At 33.3% G+C, this 20,474-nt stretch overlaps 1 protein-coding gene across 2 annotated transcripts in view; it reads right to left on the bottom strand.

The window, feature by feature from the left end:
- Nucleotides 1–95: 95 nt before the first annotated feature.
- The window catches only part of LOC115443026 (phosphoenolpyruvate carboxykinase [GTP]), a 36,864-nt gene continuing 16,485 nt past the window's right edge, over nucleotides 96–20,474 (bottom strand). Inside the window, exons 1-13 of one of the 2 annotated variants that reach the window (XM_030168293.2) lie at nucleotides 15,116–15,348; nucleotides 12,595–12,694; nucleotides 7,051–7,196; nucleotides 5,909–6,093; nucleotides 5,028–5,150; nucleotides 4,660–4,812; nucleotides 4,048–4,151; nucleotides 3,409–3,622; nucleotides 2,937–3,129; nucleotides 2,111–2,309; nucleotides 1,684–1,833; nucleotides 1,162–1,359; nucleotides 96–939 (exon numbers count right to left, since the gene is read on the bottom strand). In XM_030168293.2, coding sequence (XP_030024153.2) covers nucleotides 835–939; nucleotides 1,162–1,359; nucleotides 1,684–1,833; nucleotides 2,111–2,309; nucleotides 2,937–3,129; nucleotides 3,409–3,622; nucleotides 4,048–4,151; nucleotides 4,660–4,812; nucleotides 5,028–5,150; nucleotides 5,909–6,093; nucleotides 7,051–7,196; nucleotides 12,595–12,694; nucleotides 15,116–15,165 — 1,920 coding nt within the window. In that variant the 5' untranslated portion in view covers nucleotides 15,166–15,348 and the 3' untranslated portion in view covers nucleotides 96–834. Of the gene's footprint in view, nucleotides 940–1,161; nucleotides 1,360–1,683; nucleotides 1,834–2,110; nucleotides 2,310–2,936; nucleotides 3,130–3,408; nucleotides 3,623–4,047; nucleotides 4,152–4,659; nucleotides 4,813–5,027; nucleotides 5,151–5,908; nucleotides 6,094–7,050; nucleotides 7,197–12,594; nucleotides 12,695–15,115; nucleotides 15,349–20,474 lie in introns of those variants that run through there. The other variant, XM_030168294.2, reaches the window with a different exon arrangement.

Raw genomic sequence — 20,474 nt, 5'->3', positions numbered from 1 at the left:
ATTTAAAATACAAAAATATATACATCGTAATATATATTTTATTTTATATACATTCTTAAAATTACATACATTTATTTATCTACTGTTCATTTTTAGTAACGTATCAAAGGCTTAAGTAAGTGTGTGGTTAAACAAAATATATTTTGAAATTCATAGAAATAATTTTACATTCCAAGAATAAAAAAAAAAAACGAATATTTTAAATTGATTGTAATATTTATAGTTTTTTACAAATTAGGTACATGCAGTAATAAGATGTGAAATATTCTAAAAATATTAAGCTTTATCCAAAAATATATTTTGTTTCACCTCTATTCGATTTACAATAAGTACTCACAGTGAACTCATTTTCAAAAATGGTGACAGAGAATTTTTAACAAAGGTAACATTAAGTAGGTCCAATAGATGTTGGAAAAATAAAATTATAGGTAAAACAGTTAGAAGTACCTACAAAAATAACTTGCAATTTAATTTTTTAATTCAAGCCCTATTTTTTTGTCACCATTTTTGAGAAGTTATACAATATCTTAACCTAGCACAGCCTTCGCATTTATTTTCGTGTTTTGCCCAAACATGGATCATAAATTTAGATTTTTTGTAATTTTAATTTACCCATTTCATACTTTTTTACAAATTAAAATTTAAAAGCAAGACGAAGACGTCTAGCGAGTATTAATTTACATTTTAATTCGACATAGAATGAGTTTGTCAATACGAACAGCTTGGAATGTTATGCCTTTACATTTAAAATAATTTATTTTTATAATTAAAATTGAATTCTCGGACTAGCCGGCAACATCCATCGCATATTTAACGAGTGGTATCTTTGGTTATTTAGGATTGCTGAATGTTTTTCTTTAGCTTGTTCAGTTCTTGCCACATTTCGGCGGGTAAATCTTCTCCAACTTCTTCCTTGAAGTATTTTTCGATCGCGTCAACCTGGAGAAGAATGTTGAATTAAATATGGGTAATAAGGCTGCTGCTGTCCAATAAGTATCAAGATTAAATATATTAAAATGGATATTGATTAAATCGATTAATTCGAATTATTCGAATTGAAATTGATGCCTTCACTTTCTACGTTTAATTTGCCACCGCAATTTTTATTTGCCACCGATTAAATAATGTAATTTCGAATTAATAATAACTTAAAATACAAACCTCCTGCATCCAGAAGTCCTTGGGAATACTGAACAGGGACTGCATGTTAATCTTGCCAAGGTCCTTGGTGTTGAGAGCGCCGTCGCTCGGCACGTAGCCCAAGGGAGTTTCGGTGTGGCACGGCTCGTCGTCGCAGCGGCGCAGGATCCAGTCCAGGACGCGGGAGTTCTCGCCAAAACCGGGCCAGAGGAATTTACCCTGGAAAAATTGTTTTTAGTTAGTGGGTTGAGTGCGGCCAACTTAGAATCGAAAAAAATATTTGCATATCTAAATATTAGTCTAAACTTGGTAATGAATATTATAAAACTGTTGATGAAATTTTCAAGGCTTTTAAGGATCTAAATTATTAGAATGGAATTAAAAAATCACACAACAAAAATAAACTGTAAGATGAAATTTTCAAGGCTGTTAAGCATTTTAATTTTTGGAATGGAATTAAAAACTGCAAGAAAAAAGAAAACACTCCTCGATATCGCATCACAACGTTTGTACTAAAATCAATCGCAAACATCTCATCATTACCTGGTCATCCTTCCTGAACCAGTTGACGTGGAAGATCTTGGGCATCTTGCGGCCCGGCTGCGGCATCGACAGCCAGTGCTTCAGGTACTCGCCGAAGTTGTACCCGAAGAACGGACGCATCGCGAACGGGTCGTGCATCACCATCTTGCCCTGATGGAGGAAATTGAAGGGAATTAATAATAAGGCTTGGGACAAAATTTTGTTTAGTCCTTTTGTCAGTTTCGAAAAATCTTGCTTCCTTATTAGATTATTATCGTAATTAGGTATTGCTTAAAATAGATACCGTAGTGAACTTGTAGCGTTTTAAATTACTGAATTTTGATTATTAGGCAGAGTAACAACTCCGTTTATATCTACATCAATTATAACTTATTTACCTAAGTTCGATACCAAGTATACATCAGCTTTTTTTTAATGTAATACTTACACTATGTTCAGCAGCGGCAGTGGCTTCAGAGCGCATGGACGCTCCCATGAACACACCATGTTGCCAGTCCCTGGACTCCACCACGAGAGGCACTCCACTGGGCCTCCTGCCTCCGAGGAGGATGGCGGAGATCGGCACTCCCTCTGAACTCTCCCACTCGCTGTCGATGATCGGGCATTGTTCGGCCGGGGTGCAGAACCTGATAAAAAAATACATTGTAGAAAACATTTGTTTGGATAAGATAATTCTAATTTCCTAGAACTGGTCTCATGTTTTCTGGATAATTAGATTCTAACCGACATTGGTCATTAAAATTCTCTTAAAAGGCCTGGCCTCCATCGGATCTAGTACTTTACGCAGTATCTATGAAACTGAGACTGTTGTATCAACAGTTGAAATTGGTAAATCTCCGAGCCTTTAAAACTCATTTTTTCTCCCTCTACACTCTTAACTACCTCCAACGAGCAGAGCCACTGGTGGTAGGTCTCTCATATTTAAGAGTCCGCCTGATTAGGTACCACCGCAATGTCTATTTCTACCGCTAAGCATCAGCGTTTAGTCACTTCTGTGTTCCGGTTTGAAGAACATTATAGCCAGTGTAACTACTGGACATAATAAGATTTAACATCTCTTGTCTCAGGATGGCGAGCGCAGTGAACCAACAATATTTTGTTAAGGTGTTGGATGGTATTTCTACTGTATGGATAATTGTATCGCTTACCATCAGTCGAACGGCAAGCTCGTCTCGTCATTCAAAGCAATAAAAAAAATATCCTAAATCACAATTGCTTCAAGTAGACTTAACCTCTCCAAATTACAATCTTACCTAGAGTTAGGATGCGCGGCTGGCGTCTTCTTGCTGGAGTCCCAGGGCTGTCCTTTCCAGTCGGTAACGTTTTCGGGAGCGGGACCCATGCCTTCCCACCAAACACCACCATCCCCAGTCTCAGCTACGTTCGTGAATACCGTGTTTTTGAATACTGTTGCCATTGCTATCGGGTTGGTTGATGCTGAGGTACCTGTAAAGTAAGTATTGTTAAATTAAGTTGATATGAGATTTGGTCCAATAGAATGCAGAAGTAAATAGAATGTTCTAGGTTTATCTAATATACTACGTTCGTCTATCGTAAAGTTTAAAATAGAATAGAGGGTACAAAATGTTATGAAGGATATTCTTGTTTCATAGTGGGAATCTGGTGTATAAACCAAAATACACAATTTTAATCGATTTCAATCGATGTAAATGACTTCATTTCCAAAAATAATCGATATAACTTTTAATCGATTTTCATCCTTACCAGGAGCAACACCGAAGAATCCATTCTCCGGGTTGATGGCCCTCAGCACTCCGTTCTTATCGAACTTCATCCAAGCGATGTCGTCTCCGACGCACTCCACCTTGTACCCCGGGAGTGTGGGCGTCATCATGGCCAGGTTCGTCTTCCCGCAGGCAGACGGGAACGCAGCTGCGATGTACCGCTTCTTGCCTTGAGGGTCTGTTATACCCACAATCTGGTAAAAAAGCATAAATCTTAATTTTTGTTGTCTATAAATGAGATTTGTATGTTAATTGAGAATATATACATCAAAATTTAAACTGATTCGTAGTCTACAAAATTATACGAGTATCCTAGTCACACATCCTGCATAATTCTGACAACCATCGATACAAATCAGAACTTCACTCATTGAAAAACTCTGAGAATAAGTTGCACACCCCACATAATTGTGACAACCATTAATACAACTATACTTATTAGTAGCCATGAAATTTGGAACACCTTATCATCATCAGATTCCTGAAGTCACATTGACCTATCAACGTATTTAGATTCATTCCCTTCAGGACGGATATCCTCTTTTAGCCCCTAAGCGTGTCAAAAAGGTACGATTTTGCACCTTTCAACATAAAAAATATTAACTATATCTGTATTTACCAGCATATGCTCAGCCAGCCATCCTTCCCGGCGCGCGATGACGGACCCCAGACGAAGGGCGAAGCACTTCTTGCCCAACAGGCTGTTGCCGCCATAGCCGCTGCCTATAGGAAATACGATGATTATTAAACATTGAAGACTTTTTAACAGACTACAATGGTACATGGTGGTGTCTCACGTAAACATATATTACACAATGGTAGTATTGAAATTATAGTTGGGTTTGTTAAGTAAAAATTTCCTGTGTTGAATGTTTTTATGGACAGTAAAGAGTCAAAACAAAGAAATGGGGCGGTTCAAGAATAGCTTTTTCCGGAAAAACCAGGTTGATTGATAAAAAAAAATTAATGGCAGGGACGTAGAATACGCTATGAAATCTAGCTAGAATATACTAAAAGTATGTAAGTCGAAGAGTTTGTATGTATGAACGCGCTAATGTCAGAAATTATTAAACAATTTTGTTTTTTTTTTTCAGCAATAGGAAGTTACATAACTTTTCAGTGCTATAGACTACTTTTTCGCAGCTGCAGGCAAAAGCTAGTCCTGGATAGAATTTTATCCGATGTTTTTAAGGGTAAATATGAGGTATCGGTAATAAGATGTTAGAATTACCATAGCTGATGATTTCGTTGTCAGCTGGGCGGTGCAAGATGATGGTGCCGCGAGGGTCACAGGGCCAGCCTGGAGTACCTCCACCAACACCCACGGAGTGCAGGCAGCGTACGAACTGCTCGTCTTGGCGCAGGACTTCAAGAACCTTGGCACCTGGAGGAAGAAAGAGCTTTAGAACCTGCGTATAGGTTTAAACAAAGAAGAACAAATAAAAAGCATAAAAAAATATTTATTTTAAAATTCGAATTCAATTTAAAAAGAGTTCTTTTTGGATATTTTATTTTTTATAACTTGTTTTCGACCAGTATTTGGTAGAATAAATTATAGATGAACAAATAAAACATTTCTTTCAAAAATAGTGACCTTACCGATTCTGGTCATCACTCGCATAGAGTACACCACGTAAGGAGAGTCAGTAACCTCCACTCCAATTTTGGACAGCGGCGAACCGACTGGTCCCATGGAGAAAGGAATGACATACATAGTGCGACCTGAAAACAAAACATTCTTTGAATTCATCAAAACAATCGATTGTCACAATTCAATAGAAATTCACGGCTGAACAAATGTTTATAAAAACGCAAAGATACTCGATTATTTCCTACACGGAATTGTATTTGCAAAACTATGACGCGTTGATATTAAATGTTATAATACTAGCAAGTATTCAGTTATGTTTAAGGGATTTAGTGTTTGCTTATATATATCTTTAATTAAATAGCGTCATCTCAGTGGATTTTTACTGATGTCATTGTTTCCATATTTGCATACAAGAGATATAAGCTCTTTTAATTCTTATTCCCGTTTGACTACACGAGTACGAAATTTTATAACAAAAAATTATCAAGTTTGATCAACTAAATTAATAGTTTGATTAAAACGTGAATTTAATAGTCTTAAATCATTAAAATTTGATGACATGATTAGCGAAACAGGTAAGTACCACAAAAATGTTAGAAGCTGTTTGTATTTATGCGTATATAATAATAATTGGTCGGATTTTTATGCAGGTTAAACTATCAATTAAGTGGAATATAACAGGCCTTAGGCCCATAACAATCAATTAAGGTTATGTAACTAATATAAAATTCCACGCGGGAGGAATATTGTTTTTTCTAATTCAATTCCAGATTTCTTTGAAATGAGCACTAAGCTGAACAATCCAATATCAGTTTATTCTCATCGGGAATCGAATCGCTGTCTAATTCTAAACATACATTTTCAAACAATAATTCCGTATAAGTCTTACCTCGCATACATCCCGGGAACCTATCAACGACTGCCTTCTCGTAGTCGGGAGGTGAGATGTAGTTGCCGAGGGCTGATTTCTGACCAGCCCTGGCTGCTGGCACCACCTCCTTCTCCTGGTCTGCGCAGATGAAGGTGCGCGACTCCACGCGAGCAACGTCGGCTGGGTCCGTGCGGGTTAACCAACTAGACGAAAGGGATTTTGGACTCAAAAATAGGTTCTTACTTATCGTCTTAAAACTACTTAAGTATATAACTTTCGCTTTTAGTAACACACTGGTAATAAATACACTTATCAGTTATTACAAAAAGAGCACTTCGATTTTTTCTAATTTGGATTATATGGGTAGGTACATTTTTGTAGAGGTTATAGGTACATATGTTTTTAATAGTGACTTGTTAAAATTAAAAAGAAAAAACATAAGCTTAAATATATAAAATATACGTATATTATAGTGACTGGTTAAAATTAAAAAGAAAAAATGTAAGATTAGATATATAAAATAATATTCAGAATAATAAATAAAAAAATATATGACATTCATAATCTGGAATTGGGTTGACATTTATTATAATTTTAAAAACTTTTATTAGGCACTAAAACTTCGGCTTCAATTTTTTTCCCTGTACCGGCAAATTCTTATTTTAAAATTCTATTGTATCATTGTTGTTCCTTATTTAACATAACAACCATTAGAACACATTCGTTTGCGACCTTGTGTTCGCCCGTTCAAATTGTTAGTTCCTCTTGCACTTTCATAACTTATCTATTTTTACTGCGTAATGACGTCATCACGTCGATTCAATCGATGTTTTATTTATTATATTATTGACGTATGCTATTAGAGCATAATAGTTCGTTCTCTTACTAAAATATTATCTATGTAAATATAAAGGAGTCTTTTGATAACCCAAAGGATGTCTCAACTTTATGACTGTGTATAGCAATAATTCGAATCTTAGATAGGCAAATAACCTAGTAAGAGCCTATACTTTAATACAAGCCTTGATTTTACTGATAATGTCAATCCATAGATTATTTTTTAAGTATGTATAGTTATATTTTTTAAATAAAAATATATTCGTTTTATAATTGTAAACCTATCTAACAATTAAACTACACGTAATAATCAACAGACTTACCAGTTCTCATACTTCGGCAGCGGCTTCACGGTTCCCTGTTGTTGCATCATACGCAACAGAGCGCTGGCCTCAGCATCCGATCCATCACATACATGGACGTGGTCCGGCTGGCAGAGGGCGGCACTGCGCTCAACAAACGCACGGACCTGTATACAAAATATCACATTAATTAAAGATCTGCTGTATTTCAAGACTAAAGTTGTAGCTTTCTACCAAATTTGAATGTTGGCTGACATATTCGCTATAGTAAAGTACGGGCGTCAGACTTCCCAAATTGCTCTGCTTATGGAGTAAGAGATGACGTACATCATGTTTTGTCGGAGTTTGTGGGGATTGGACCTCATACTTTAAGCTTCAATGTGGGCAATATCTTCAAAGTGGACGTACGGAGCGACATAGTCGTGAAATAACGACCAAGCTCCTTAAATAAGGATAAAACAAAATAGTAAAGTATGTCATGAATATAGGCTCCGGCTTTATATTTCAATCAATTTACAGCCGTTTTCAATAAACGATCCCGATCTTCAATCCGATTCCAAGAATCAACTAATCAAAATCATTTATACGCATGTCAAAAAACTTTCTGATTGGTCTATTTTTGAGATAGATCGCATAAAAGCGATTGGGGTCATTTATTGAAAATGGCGGTTAATAAGTCAGCTACGATAGTCTTGTAATGTTCTAGGATAAGACAGATACACTAATTCAAATCGAAAGATATTATACTGACAAAATATTTCCGATTAATTATTTTGGAATTCATTTTGTCTTTGTTGAATGGGTACATTTATATTTGTTTAGGGTAACATTTGTTTATATGTAATTTAATTTGTTTTTGTGGCAACACGCCTCCACTTCCTTCTTCCTGTCACGGGCTGCCGGCGAGCAGCCACAATAATGTAGTTCTTTAAGTTTATGTTTAAGATATCAAATTAAATAACAGTGATCCGTCATAGTGGTTTTATTAACATGGTAGCAGAGCGTGGTTGCCTGCAAATACAAAGAAGAAAAGAAGATATTTTCGCAAATAAAGTGGAAACGTGCTATATATGCAATAAGCAAAAATGGCGTTTACTAAATGCAATGACGCAGTTATTCCAATATTCGACGGATCGGATTATAGTAGCTGGAAAATACGTATACTTAAGTTTTTGGAGTTTAAGAAATGTAAAGAAAGCTGCCATACGAATCAAAAATGATTCGGATGATGTTGCAAAGTGGGAAGAGATGGATATCCAGGCAACGAACTACATTTATAGTGCAATAAGCAACAAGCAACTCGAATATATATGCGACTTAGATTCCGCATGCAAAATATTGGCAAAATTTGATGAAATGTACCTGCAGAAATCATCGGCACTACAGATTATATGTCGCAACAATGTAGAAGCAATAAAATTATCGAACTATTCGCAAGTAAGTGTATTTTTGACGACTTTGAGAAATCAATAAATCAGTTAAAACAAGCCGGCGCGACGGTAAGTGAACAAGAAAAATTAAATTATATGTTAAAGGCCTTACCTCGTAATTACAGTCATATTGGAGATCTAATAGACGTTTTACCAGAAAAAGACAGAACTGTAGATTATTTGAAAAGTAAAATTATGTTAAAATCATTGGATAAAGAACCTGAAAAATGTAATGAACCATCACGCGACAACTCAAATGTTTTTAAAGCTCACACTAGTAGTTCTGCATCACCTAATAAAAACTTTAAATGTTTTACCTGTGGAAAACCTGGCCACATGCAAAGAGATTGTCGACACAGAAATGTTAACAGTGGTAGAGGAAATGGATTTATTAGATTTAATAATAATCGTGGACATCAACGTGGATCATATTATAATTCAAGAAATATTAGAGGAAGAACTTATAATAATAAATCCAGTAATGAGAGTGGTGGTAATAATTTCCTTGCAACTATTGAGAATAATAATGTTTCAACTTCAAGTAAAATATATAATATTGAGCAGTCTGGCCACTTAACTTGGTTATTAGATAGTGGTTGTACAGATCATATAATTAATACTGATGAGTACTATCATTCATGTGAAATATTACAACAACCTATTAAAGTAAAAGTTGGTGATGGAAGAATATTAGAAGCTACAAAGGTCGGAAAAATACAAACTTATTTTATGGTCTATGGAAAAAGTCTGAAGTTGTTTTGAACAATGTTTTCTATGTCAAAGAGATGAAAGCAAATTTATTGAGCTATTCAAAGATTACAGACAATCATAAAATTGTTTCCAGGGGACGACAATCAAAAATATATAACGTCTATGGAACTATTATAGCTATAGCAGTGAAAGAAGATAGACTGTATAAATTAAAAGGTTATATAAATGCAAGTACATTACATGCTAATTTAGTGAAGAAATCAAGTATGACAGTGAAGGAGAAATTACATAGGATGCTTGGTCATATAAACTTTAACAATTTGAATACAATGTGTACAAGTGAATTATTGAAAGGATTACCAAAGGAGATTGAATGTAAGTACATGAAATGTGCTATATGTATTGAAAATAAAATGCATAACTTGCCATTTAAAAATAATAGAAAACGAGCACAGGATATATTAGAAATTGTACACACAGATTTAAATGGGCCACACAGAACTACAGGTTTTAATGGTGAAAAATATTTCTTAAGTTTTATAGATGACTATAGTAAGTTGGCAAAAGTTTATTGTATTCCGTCAAAAGATAAAGTATATAATTGTTTAATGCAGTATGTTAATGAGATACAAAATTTAACTGGGAAAAATATTAAAGAATTGAGATGTGATAATGGAAAGGAATACATTAATAAAAGAGTGTTTGACTTTGCAAGATCAAAGGGAATTATGATTAAATCTTGTCCGCCATATGTGCATGAATTAAATGGCACAGCAGAGAGGTTCAATAGATCAATAATGGATATGTCAAGATGTCTATTGGCAGAGGCAAAAGTGCATAAAAGATTTTGGCCTGAAGTGGTTATGGCCGCAGCTTATTTAAAGAATAGAACATTAACAAATGGCACTATAGAAAGGAAGACGCCTTATGAGATATTTTTCAAACAAAGGCCAAGCATTGAAAATTTAAGGATATATGGAAGTAAAGTATTTGTTAGAACACCAGAGGAAAAGAGAAAATGTAAATGGGACAGGAAAGCCGAGCTTGGCATACTAATGGGCTATACAGATGTTGGATATAGAGTATTAATAAACAATAGAATAGTTGTAGCAAGACATTGTGATATAATTGAAGATGATGTAATGTGTATTGGTCTCGATGATAATAGAGAAGAGAAAAATGATAAAAGTAATAGCCAGCCGAATAAATTGGAAGAGAAAATTATAGAAGAGAAGAAAGAGACTAATGCAGAAGAAAATAATGAGAAAATTAATGAAGATTTGAATGCTGAAACAAATGAAAGTTATGATGATAATAAAGTAATTGAAACAAGAAATCGGCGTAAAATCAAGCCACCAACTCGGTTTGATGAAGAATTTGGTTATTATTGTATAACTGTTAACTATTGTGATGCTATGATTCCAGATAATTTTCAGGAGGCAATAACTAGCGATGAAGCAAAAGAATGGACTGAGGCTATGAATCGTGAGATGAACAGTTTGGCAAAAATGAGACCTGGAGACTTGTAAGTAAACCAGCAGACAAACAGCCTTTAGATGTGAAATGGATATACAGAAAGAAAGCCGAAAATAAATTTAAAGCTAGGTTAGTAGTAAGAGGTTTTCAACAAAAAGATTTTATTGATGATATATATTCACCCGTTGCTAAAATGCAAACTTTAAAATTGTTATTGTCTTATTGTTGTCAAAATAATCTTAATATACATCAGATGGATGTTGAAACTGCTTTTTTAAATGGTAAAATTTTATCTGAAGTTTATGTAAACCAGCCAATTGGTTATGATGATGGCACTGATAGAGTTTATAAATTAAATAAAACATTATATGGTTTAAAAGAAAGCCCTCGGGCTTGGTATGAATGTGTCAATAAGTTTTTAACTAGTCTTGGATTTCAGAGAAGTAAATATGACTTTTGTTTATATTTTAAATTGGATACTAATGTGAGTGTATACATTTTGTTATATGTTGATGATTTGTTAATATGTTGTAAAGATGAAAAAGTAATGAGTAATATTAAAAACAAACTGTTAAGTAAATTTACTATGAAGGATATGGGTAAAGTTAAAGAATACATTGGAATACATATTGATTATGATTATAAAAAGAATAAAACCATGACACTGAGTCAGGAATCATATATAGAATCATTAGCTAAGCGTTATAATATAATAAATACAAAGTTATATACTACACCAATGGAAGTAAATCTTAAACTAGAAAACTGTAATATAAATGAGAATGTAAAATATAGAAATTTAATTGGAGCACTTTTATATATTAGTTCAGGTACAAGACCAGATATATCGTTCAGTGTTAATTATTTGAGTAGATTCCAAAATTGCTATAATGAGACACATTTTAAATATGCTTTGCGAGTACTTAAATATCTTTACTTAACAAAACATATAAAATTAATTTATAACATGAATATAAATTCTGATATGTTAGATTGTTATGTAGATGCAGATTTTGCAGGAGATATTGTCAGTAGGAAATCAACAACAGGATTTGTAATTAGACTGTTTGGGAATGTAATATTTTGGAAATCAAAGAAACAAAATTGTGTAACAAAGTCATCTACATTTGCTGAATACATTGCGCTGTCAGAAGCTGTTACTGAAATTAAATTTATAGTTTGTTTAATTAATGAGATTTGTCAGAAAGATTGTAAACCTGTAAAAATATATGAAGATAATATTGGAGCTCAAATTATTGCTAAATACGGAAATTTCACAAAAATTCAAAACATATTGAAGTTCATTATCATTTTGTTCATGAAAGTGTTAAAATTGGTTTAATTGATGTTATAAAAATTGCATCTGATCAAAATATAGCTGACATTTTAACAAAACCATTGGGAAGTAATAAATTTAATAAATTTAGAGATATGTTAAAGTTGTTGTAAAAGTAATTTATCTTTCAGATGGATATTATGTTGAGATAAATATTGGTTTAAATTGTTTAATTAAAAGATGATAATTGTAATATAAAAAAAAGTTACAATTAATATGTTATACTGAAGGTAATGTTTATAGAGCTATTGTTTTAATTTAAAATACTTGATATGAGTAGTGTATGATATGATTTAGTTAAAATATAAATGTAAGGAGGCATGTTGAATGGGTACATTTATATTTGTTTAGGGTAACATTTGTTTATATGTAATTTAATTTGTTTTTGTGGCAACACGCCTCCACTTCCTTCTTCCTGTCACGGGCTGCCGGCGAGCAGCCACAATAATGTAGTTCTTTAAGTTTATGTTTAAGATATCAAATTAAATAACAGTGATCCGTCATAGTGGTTTTATTAACAGTCTTATCCATGTATTTGAGTCTGATTGTATTGGGGTTGTACAAGAAAATTCATTAGGCATTTTGAACTCTATGATAGTCTAACTCCCATACCTTGGGCGTCAGAGTTGCGAGCTGGAGGTTGGGTTTAGCGACACCGCGTACGGCCGGCTGGTGGACGGCGCGGCTGCACCCGAGAGCTACTTGTGCACATCTGTTAAGAAAAAAACTAAAATAATACCTGATCTAGTGTCAAAAAACGTTGGAGCATTGTTGGTACAAACATTTTCTTTTATTCTAATATTATTTCAGAATCTTAAATGAAGCCAATTAAGAGATTAATCATTCTATCATTAACAATGTGTGTGAATGTCCATATTTTTCTTGTCATACATCGGGATCAGTCAAAAAAGAAACGTGTTTTTATATAATGCCATCATTTTATTTCATATTGTTTATATGTGGACATCGTCAGAATTATCTCCTAGGCTTATTAATTATTAATATTTGTCACTATCTCAAAAAACAAATAATAGCGTAAACTAAAATCAAAGTTATATTAATCAACAATAGCTTATCATTTAATACAAAGATTTAGTTAATAATACAAAAACTTCATTAAAGATAAATACCTATATCTAAAGCTATAGTTAGTGTAGTGATTGCTAGATATTGATGGCGTTATACGGATTCTGATAATCAACGATAACCCACTTGTGATTTCAGGTCAGACAAATCTTGCGACATAACTAATTTGACTATTTTGTCATAGAGAAGATAGTAAAAATCGGTCAAGTACAAATAATTACTTAATGATTAGGAATAAGCCTGAGGGTTCGGTGTTCTTAATTTGCAGCATCGACACCCAGTAGAGTAAGACCACTTCAGAATCCCGCTATGATCTAAATCCTACTAATATTATAAATGCGAAAGTTTGTGAGGATGGACGTATGGACGTATGTTTGTTCCTCTTCCACGAAAAAACTACTGAACGGATTTGGATGGAACTTTACAGTGATATTGGTCATACATCAGACTAACACATAGGCTACAATTTATAATGATTTTTGTAATTTGATCATGATATAACGATACATATCAAGTAAGTCGGAAAAAAAATATCCCGGAAAACTCCTTCACGCGGGCGAAGCCGCGAGAAAAAGCTAGTCCTTTCTATATTTGGTGTCACGAACAATTTTACTTAACAGCTGACTTTAGCCAGTATAAATATGCTACAGTTTATATACATCGGCCACAATTGGAACATCGGTTTCAAAAGTAGCTAGAAATATATAGTTTTTACAAATCTCTACTTGAGCAGTACGATTTTATTGTAGATGACATTTTCCTTTTTAGACATAACATAAAAATAAACAAGTAATGTCTTGTCACATCTAATAATAGTTTGGAACAAATTAATACATCAACTGACAATACAAGCACTTCTGAACTCAAAATTCAATGTGTCGAACATATCTAAAATAAGAGAATTTTTAGTTTTGCTCCAACCCAAAATAAATGATTTTTTCGCACGTAGATCGAACTGGGACTTTACATTTTACAATCCGGCTACTCGTCGCTGAGCTAATGACACTAGAGAAGGTGCTAAATTCATAACCCAATGCTCAGAGCTACGTTACCAGTCTAAATTTTAAAAGCTCAAGTTCAAATAGTCAAGTTTAATCTACAGCAAAACTATGACGCAACAAACCTATGTAAACGCGGGATGTGATAACAATGATCTGCACTTGAATCGAACTGTGAACTTCAATCCGCGCAATTAGAACGAGGTTTGTCAACATGGATTATAGGTCTTTAGAAATCAACGTAGAGATAGACATGTAGGTAAAATACTATTATATAAAGCTGAAGAGTTTGAACGAGGTAATATCAGAAACTATTGGTTTGATTTCAAAAAATATTTTTGTGTTGGATAGCCCATTTATCGAGAAAGGCTAGGTTATAACATCACGCTACGACCAATGGGAGCGGAACATCAATTATGTATGTACTCGTAGGTAAGTGAAGGTCCCTGTATCTATGTTAGAAAGTTTGCTTAAGGATTAGTGGTAAAAATATATATTATAGCTTAATTTATGCAGTTTTACAAATATATTGCCAATGCTTTATGGATATTTTTTTTTAAAAATGACGAAATAAATACTTTGATACTAACAATAAATCGTTAGGCAACGTTCCGTTTTTGATTTTTTTTAACTAACCAACGGTTTCATTACACAATAAAATAATTTTATTTCTCTCCTACGATTTATTTAAGTTGAACAAAGGAATTATTTTCCTTATGTAGATAGGTACTACTTAAGTACAGTAATTAAAGTGGGTTTTGAAAAGGATATCTTAACGTAAAGTGGTGCCGTTGTCTCGAATGCACTCTCTTATTCTACTTCTAAATCAGAACTCGATATGACGCAAGATTTGTTAACATTACAGCCATAAGAGTATATTTCTTAAGTGTTTGCAGTTTGGATCTTATTTTAAAAAATTTAAGATAATTTGGTATAACCTTACGTACAATATTGATTATTTTATTAATTGAAGTCTTTGAATTTTGATTGGAAATTATTTCCCTAATTATTAAAAGATTTGATTATCAAATTAAATAAAAAACACTTACTGTGCAGCCTTCCTCACGTAGTCTTCTGGGATAGTGTTTAAATGCAACATTTTAATTAAATAATTAATACTTTCCAAAAAAAATAAATACTAAAAAACCAAATAATTTTTCAAATTACTGAATTACTGAAACTGAACAGGTATATTAACCACCTATAAAATGCTATTATGTTTATTCTATCACCCATTTAACCGCGCTTGGGCAAGTCTTAAAGTCTAGTGTTTGAATTACCGCGCCGGTTCGCGCCTTTATAGTAGAGGAGCGACTCAATGGCGGCCTGCGATTGGCCAATATGGCGGGTGTGTCGTCTACGTATAATCCTCGTCTATCTACGTAATCATAACATATTTTACAAATGAAACACTTTGTTTTCAAACAAAGGGTGTTAAAATTATGTATGTGGTGTGTATTTTGAAAATGTAATACTGATAAGACTTACATCAGATCGGTGCAAGGTTCAAGGTGCAATTGCGTCAGATTTTTGTGCTTTATGAATAGTAATGTATAGTTCGGCCGATTCGTATACAAACGTTAAGTCGATAGTTACTTTTTTTAGATGACTGCGATTTGTGATATTTGTGTCTATTTACAGGACATCATATTTGTGTTTTTCCATTATATAATATACTAATGATACATACACTAATAAATAAAATTTCATTTTAAAGTAATTTTTATGTTCTGAGTTGCCGGTTTCTTTTTTTTGGGAGGAATCGCTGGGTATTTCTCAGGGTACCTACTAAAGGAATAATTGCCGACCCTGGCCTAATAACTAGAGAAGCCCGAGCGAAGAAGCGGATAAAAAATAGACCGAGGAAGGTCCCCAGTATGGAAAGAGTGTTATAGGAGATAGGTATGAATTCGGTGTGAAGATTTGTGAGGTCCATCATTGGAGCAGTAATAAAATAGTAAAATCGAGGATGCGCTAGATTCTCATCTGTCTATTCGCGGGTCTGCCAATGAGTTTTGGTATGATTAACAAGGAATTAGGACAAGGAAAACTACCTACAGACCAGCCAAATTCATTTACACATATAAAGGGCAAATTCAATTGATAATTGTCAAGGATTTATTATATAGGTACTTAATAATATACAGTTTTAGAATTTTTTTATTCACAAAACTTACTGGTGACCAATACAATAGTTTATTTATGTCGTCAAAACAGTTTATTTATACCCATCCAACAATAGCTCTGGTTCCGCGTCCAAAACGTTTAGTAACACATTTTTTATAATTGGCAAGACCAGTTGGCATTACAATGTGCGTTACGTAATGTCAAATACTTATATGTTTACAAACAATTCATATGAGACTCTCTGCATAAAAATTAACACATCTACCCGAATTTAAAGCATTACTTACACATTTTTTTTTTAATATTTAATGTTAATCAATGCGTTCCTGCTTGGCAGCCATAATGCGTTTTGCAGACCTAAAACTATTTTTTTTTGTTTACCTTACCTCGCATAGCTGAGATATTTCGTTATAGTCGATTGCAAACTATGTAAACCGAGCTATGTTTAATATAATTTTCCCAGCCATACCGACTAAGCCAAACTAACTTAGTTTAGTTTGGTCTGCAACCGGATTAAGGGAAGAGATAGGTTTAAGGAAGAGGGTGTTTGGCCCTTCAAAGGCACATCATACAAAACGTAGTTACTGTCATTTCTTGTTTCGTATATGTAAGGAGATTCTGATCGTCCGTGAATACTATTATCGAATTTGCGGAATGTCTATTGACAGACGTAGAAATCCCTTTCCAAATCCTTCTTACCAAGGCCTAGGCATGTATTCAGTGTACTCTAATTCATGGAGTGGAAAACAGGGCAACCGCCTAGGGCCTTGTGCTTTGAAGGCGCTCGCGCTTGCAAGGAAAACAGGAACCATTACCCACCTTCAGTAACCGGGTCTAGAGGTCTGGTATAATATGCAGCCTTCAGCTTCGCATTAGTTAAGCTACTAATCCCAGGATATTGCAAATTAAACTATTTTTCAGATTTCGTCGCGGTTTTTTATATTATGATTTTCCCTCAACGTTCCGAAGATTTTGCAACTCTCATGGTCACAGGGGGGACTGAGGTGTTGGGCGTCCGAAAACTCTTCGAAACTTCGGGAGAAAATTATAATATAAAAAACCGTGATAAAATCCGAAAAATAGTTTTATTTCAATGTCTAACATTCGCGTAAAAATAAGAGATCTCAGGATAAACAATAGTCGAGAGCAAAAACTACTTAAGTTGTATTTTTAGCTGGTATTATTCTTCACCACTATTGGATTACCATAAAGTTAAATCGACATTTGGTGGCGCTAATAAAATGATATTATAGCAAATTATCAACAGGTTTTTCAAGTAACATTTAACCTTCAACTTTATTTATTTTTGTCACCATCACGTTCTTAGAAATGTGATATAATTTTATATATATATATATCCTTACATAAAACACATTTGTTCAATTACTAATTAATTTTATTACATGTAATCGACAGTGTCATGGATAAGTGTTAGTGCATTGTCTACTTCTTGCGCCAAACAGCAGTAGAGGTATATGCATTGTTGTTATACCCATAGTTTTCAAGCTTTAGGGAGCATTATTAATCTTTATACTTTAACTTTATACTAGCGACTAGCGAGCCACCCATATTATCTTTTAAGTAGGTAGCAATAGTTAAAACGTCCATTTCATTGAAATTGTAAACACGGGCAAAGAAGAGTCTTTAAAAAATAAGTAGGTAGCAAGTATAAAATAATTAAAGACAATCAAACAAAAATTACTATAAATTTTTAATTTATATTTTATTTTAAAACTATAGTATTTTTCAAATGTTAAAATTATCTTCAAAAAATTTCCACTTGTCTTTTTCAACATTATATAAACGTAAATGTTAAAAAAAAAATCTTGTATAAAATATTTTTTTTTACAAATAAACAATATTAGACTATACACTGCATAATATACTTTGTCTAATATCTATTTTTATATCACTGTCTCAGCTGTTACCGAGTACATTTGCCTGTCATTTTAAGGTAATTAAATGTATTTAGTAGAGACTTTCATATACAAAGATAAAATAAAGTGTACAACATCCTATTTAATTAGGTACATAAAGATTCTCAAGTGACTACCAAGAATGACAATTACTTTGGATTTCCTTTTAAATCTGTTGACAAATACAAGTAGAACATCTTTCTGTGTTTTCCATTTTTTATTTGCTTTACATTGTACCTTCTCTGTAGTGTCAGTTTGTATTTAGATTAATATATATGTCACATATAGGTTTTTTTTGCAATAAGACCTAATTACTAATATTTGGTAATACTAGGTATTTGTTGATGCAATAATTTATATTGTGTAAATAATATAGGAGTTTATGTTTGTGTTTCGTGTATGCCCTATTGTTCCAATATTAGCTTACTTCTTCTTTTTATTTTGCTTTGTATATTCTTGCATTTGATCACCCGAAACAGTAAAAAATATATCTTACGTTTTTTAGGTCTTGTGGGTTACTTTTTATTTCATTTTAGTTTTAGTTATTCTTCATTTATTCAGCCAAAAAATACTTACTTTTATTTAAAAAGTAATAATACACACACACACGCGCGCGCACACAGGCACACACACACACACAAAACAAAAAATAGACGCTCTACAACTCGCGCTTAACAAACTATAATACTTATATAATATTAATTGGTTTCTCAAAACACAAGCTCACTCTAATTCGAAAACCTCTACCAATTACCTTTCTTTTATTCAATAAAGATATTTTTATTTCTTCCGCATGATTCATTTTCGTTTGGCCATATAGAAGATATCCATAAGACCTCGCTTACATAGTAGAACAGCACCTAATCAGTAATCGTATGTATGTACGTCACAAGTTATTGTGCGTATTTTGCCGACACGACACTGACGTTACCATCACAGCCCCAATCGCTTTGGCGGTAGTGACGTTTGCTTTCCCAACACAACATTATTATTGTACGCATGTCGTACGTTACATTGCGTGTGTTATTCAAGCTATCAGTATTTAAACCGCCAGTCAATGTACTATTTTAGCATTTGTTATAGAGGTTTTTTTATAAAGCGTCAATAAGCAATTACTTCTGATGGAAAATGACTGTCGCTATCTTTCTTTTTTTTATTGATTTGAATGACGAGACGAGCTTGCCGTTCGCCTAGTGGTAAACGATACGACCACCCATAAACAGTAGAAACACCATCCATACAAATTAATAAATTAATTACTTAATCCTTGAATTACAAAGTGTTGTTTGGTATTTCACTGTGCTTGCTATCCTAAGTCATGTTAAGACTTATTATCCATCCTGAGACATGAGATGTCTTATTATGTCCAATAATTACACTGGCTACATATTTCTTTAAACCGGAATACAACAGTGACTAAACGATGTTGCTAGGCGGTAGAAAGGGACATTGCGGTGGTATTTACCCAGGCCGACTCCCACATATGAGAGACCTATCAGTAAGTAGTATCTATAAACAAATTGTTCTTATATCAGAGACACAAATCGATAAAAAGACAAGTAAATAAATATCATTACAATAGTTTCAAGGTTAGACAAGGTCTCGTTCTGACAGACAAATTGTAACCAAAAATATTTCTTGCCGAAGTTCAAAAGTTCCAAAGTCAATGCGAATGACGCCGAATGTCCAAAAAAAATATTTGTTGCCGAAGTTCAAAAGTCCCAAAGTCAATGAGAATGATGCCGAATAAGGAAGTTTTTAAGTTCCATAGTACGGGGCCGCACCATTCAGTTAGAACTGGAATAATCGGACAATGATAACAAAAAGTCAATTTAAAGGTCTCCATGTGATCCGGGTTTTTAATTGCCCGATCTTTAATTATTTCGATATGGAGCTGGAAGATGAAATATCTGTAATAATTACAAGGTTCAATATTTTGGTGTAGAACCTTGGCAAATTAACATTCGTTATAATATAGTGTTAACTTTACCAATTAACGCTTACTTAATAAAACTTAAATGTATGTTTCTTAAGGAAACTACTGAACGGATTTCGCTTAAATTTGGTATGGAGATAGTTTAAAACCTGGGAAGGACATAGATTATTTGTTAGCCCAGAAAAAAATGTTATCACGGGCGAAGCGGCAATAAATAGCCAGTAAAGTATATACAACAAATCTTGAATTTAATATCCACAATACATAGGATCTGCAAATAAGTAAGCTTATCACTATAGTTTAAAGACAGATAGATACCTAAGTCATAACCAAATATTAATTTGTCTATTTAAAATGACGTTGATTTCTTCCGCATTTCTATTGACTATGTTTAGATGATATCATTATTATTACTGATTTTTTTAGTGG

The sequence above is a fragment of the Manduca sexta genome, chromosome 4 (assembly GCF_014839805.1).
Source record: "Manduca sexta isolate Smith_Timp_Sample1 chromosome 4, JHU_Msex_v1.0, whole genome shotgun sequence".
NCBI lineage: Eukaryota > Metazoa > Arthropoda > Insecta > Lepidoptera > Sphingidae > Manduca > Manduca sexta.
This window is presented reverse-complemented; position numbering and strand designations above follow the sequence as displayed.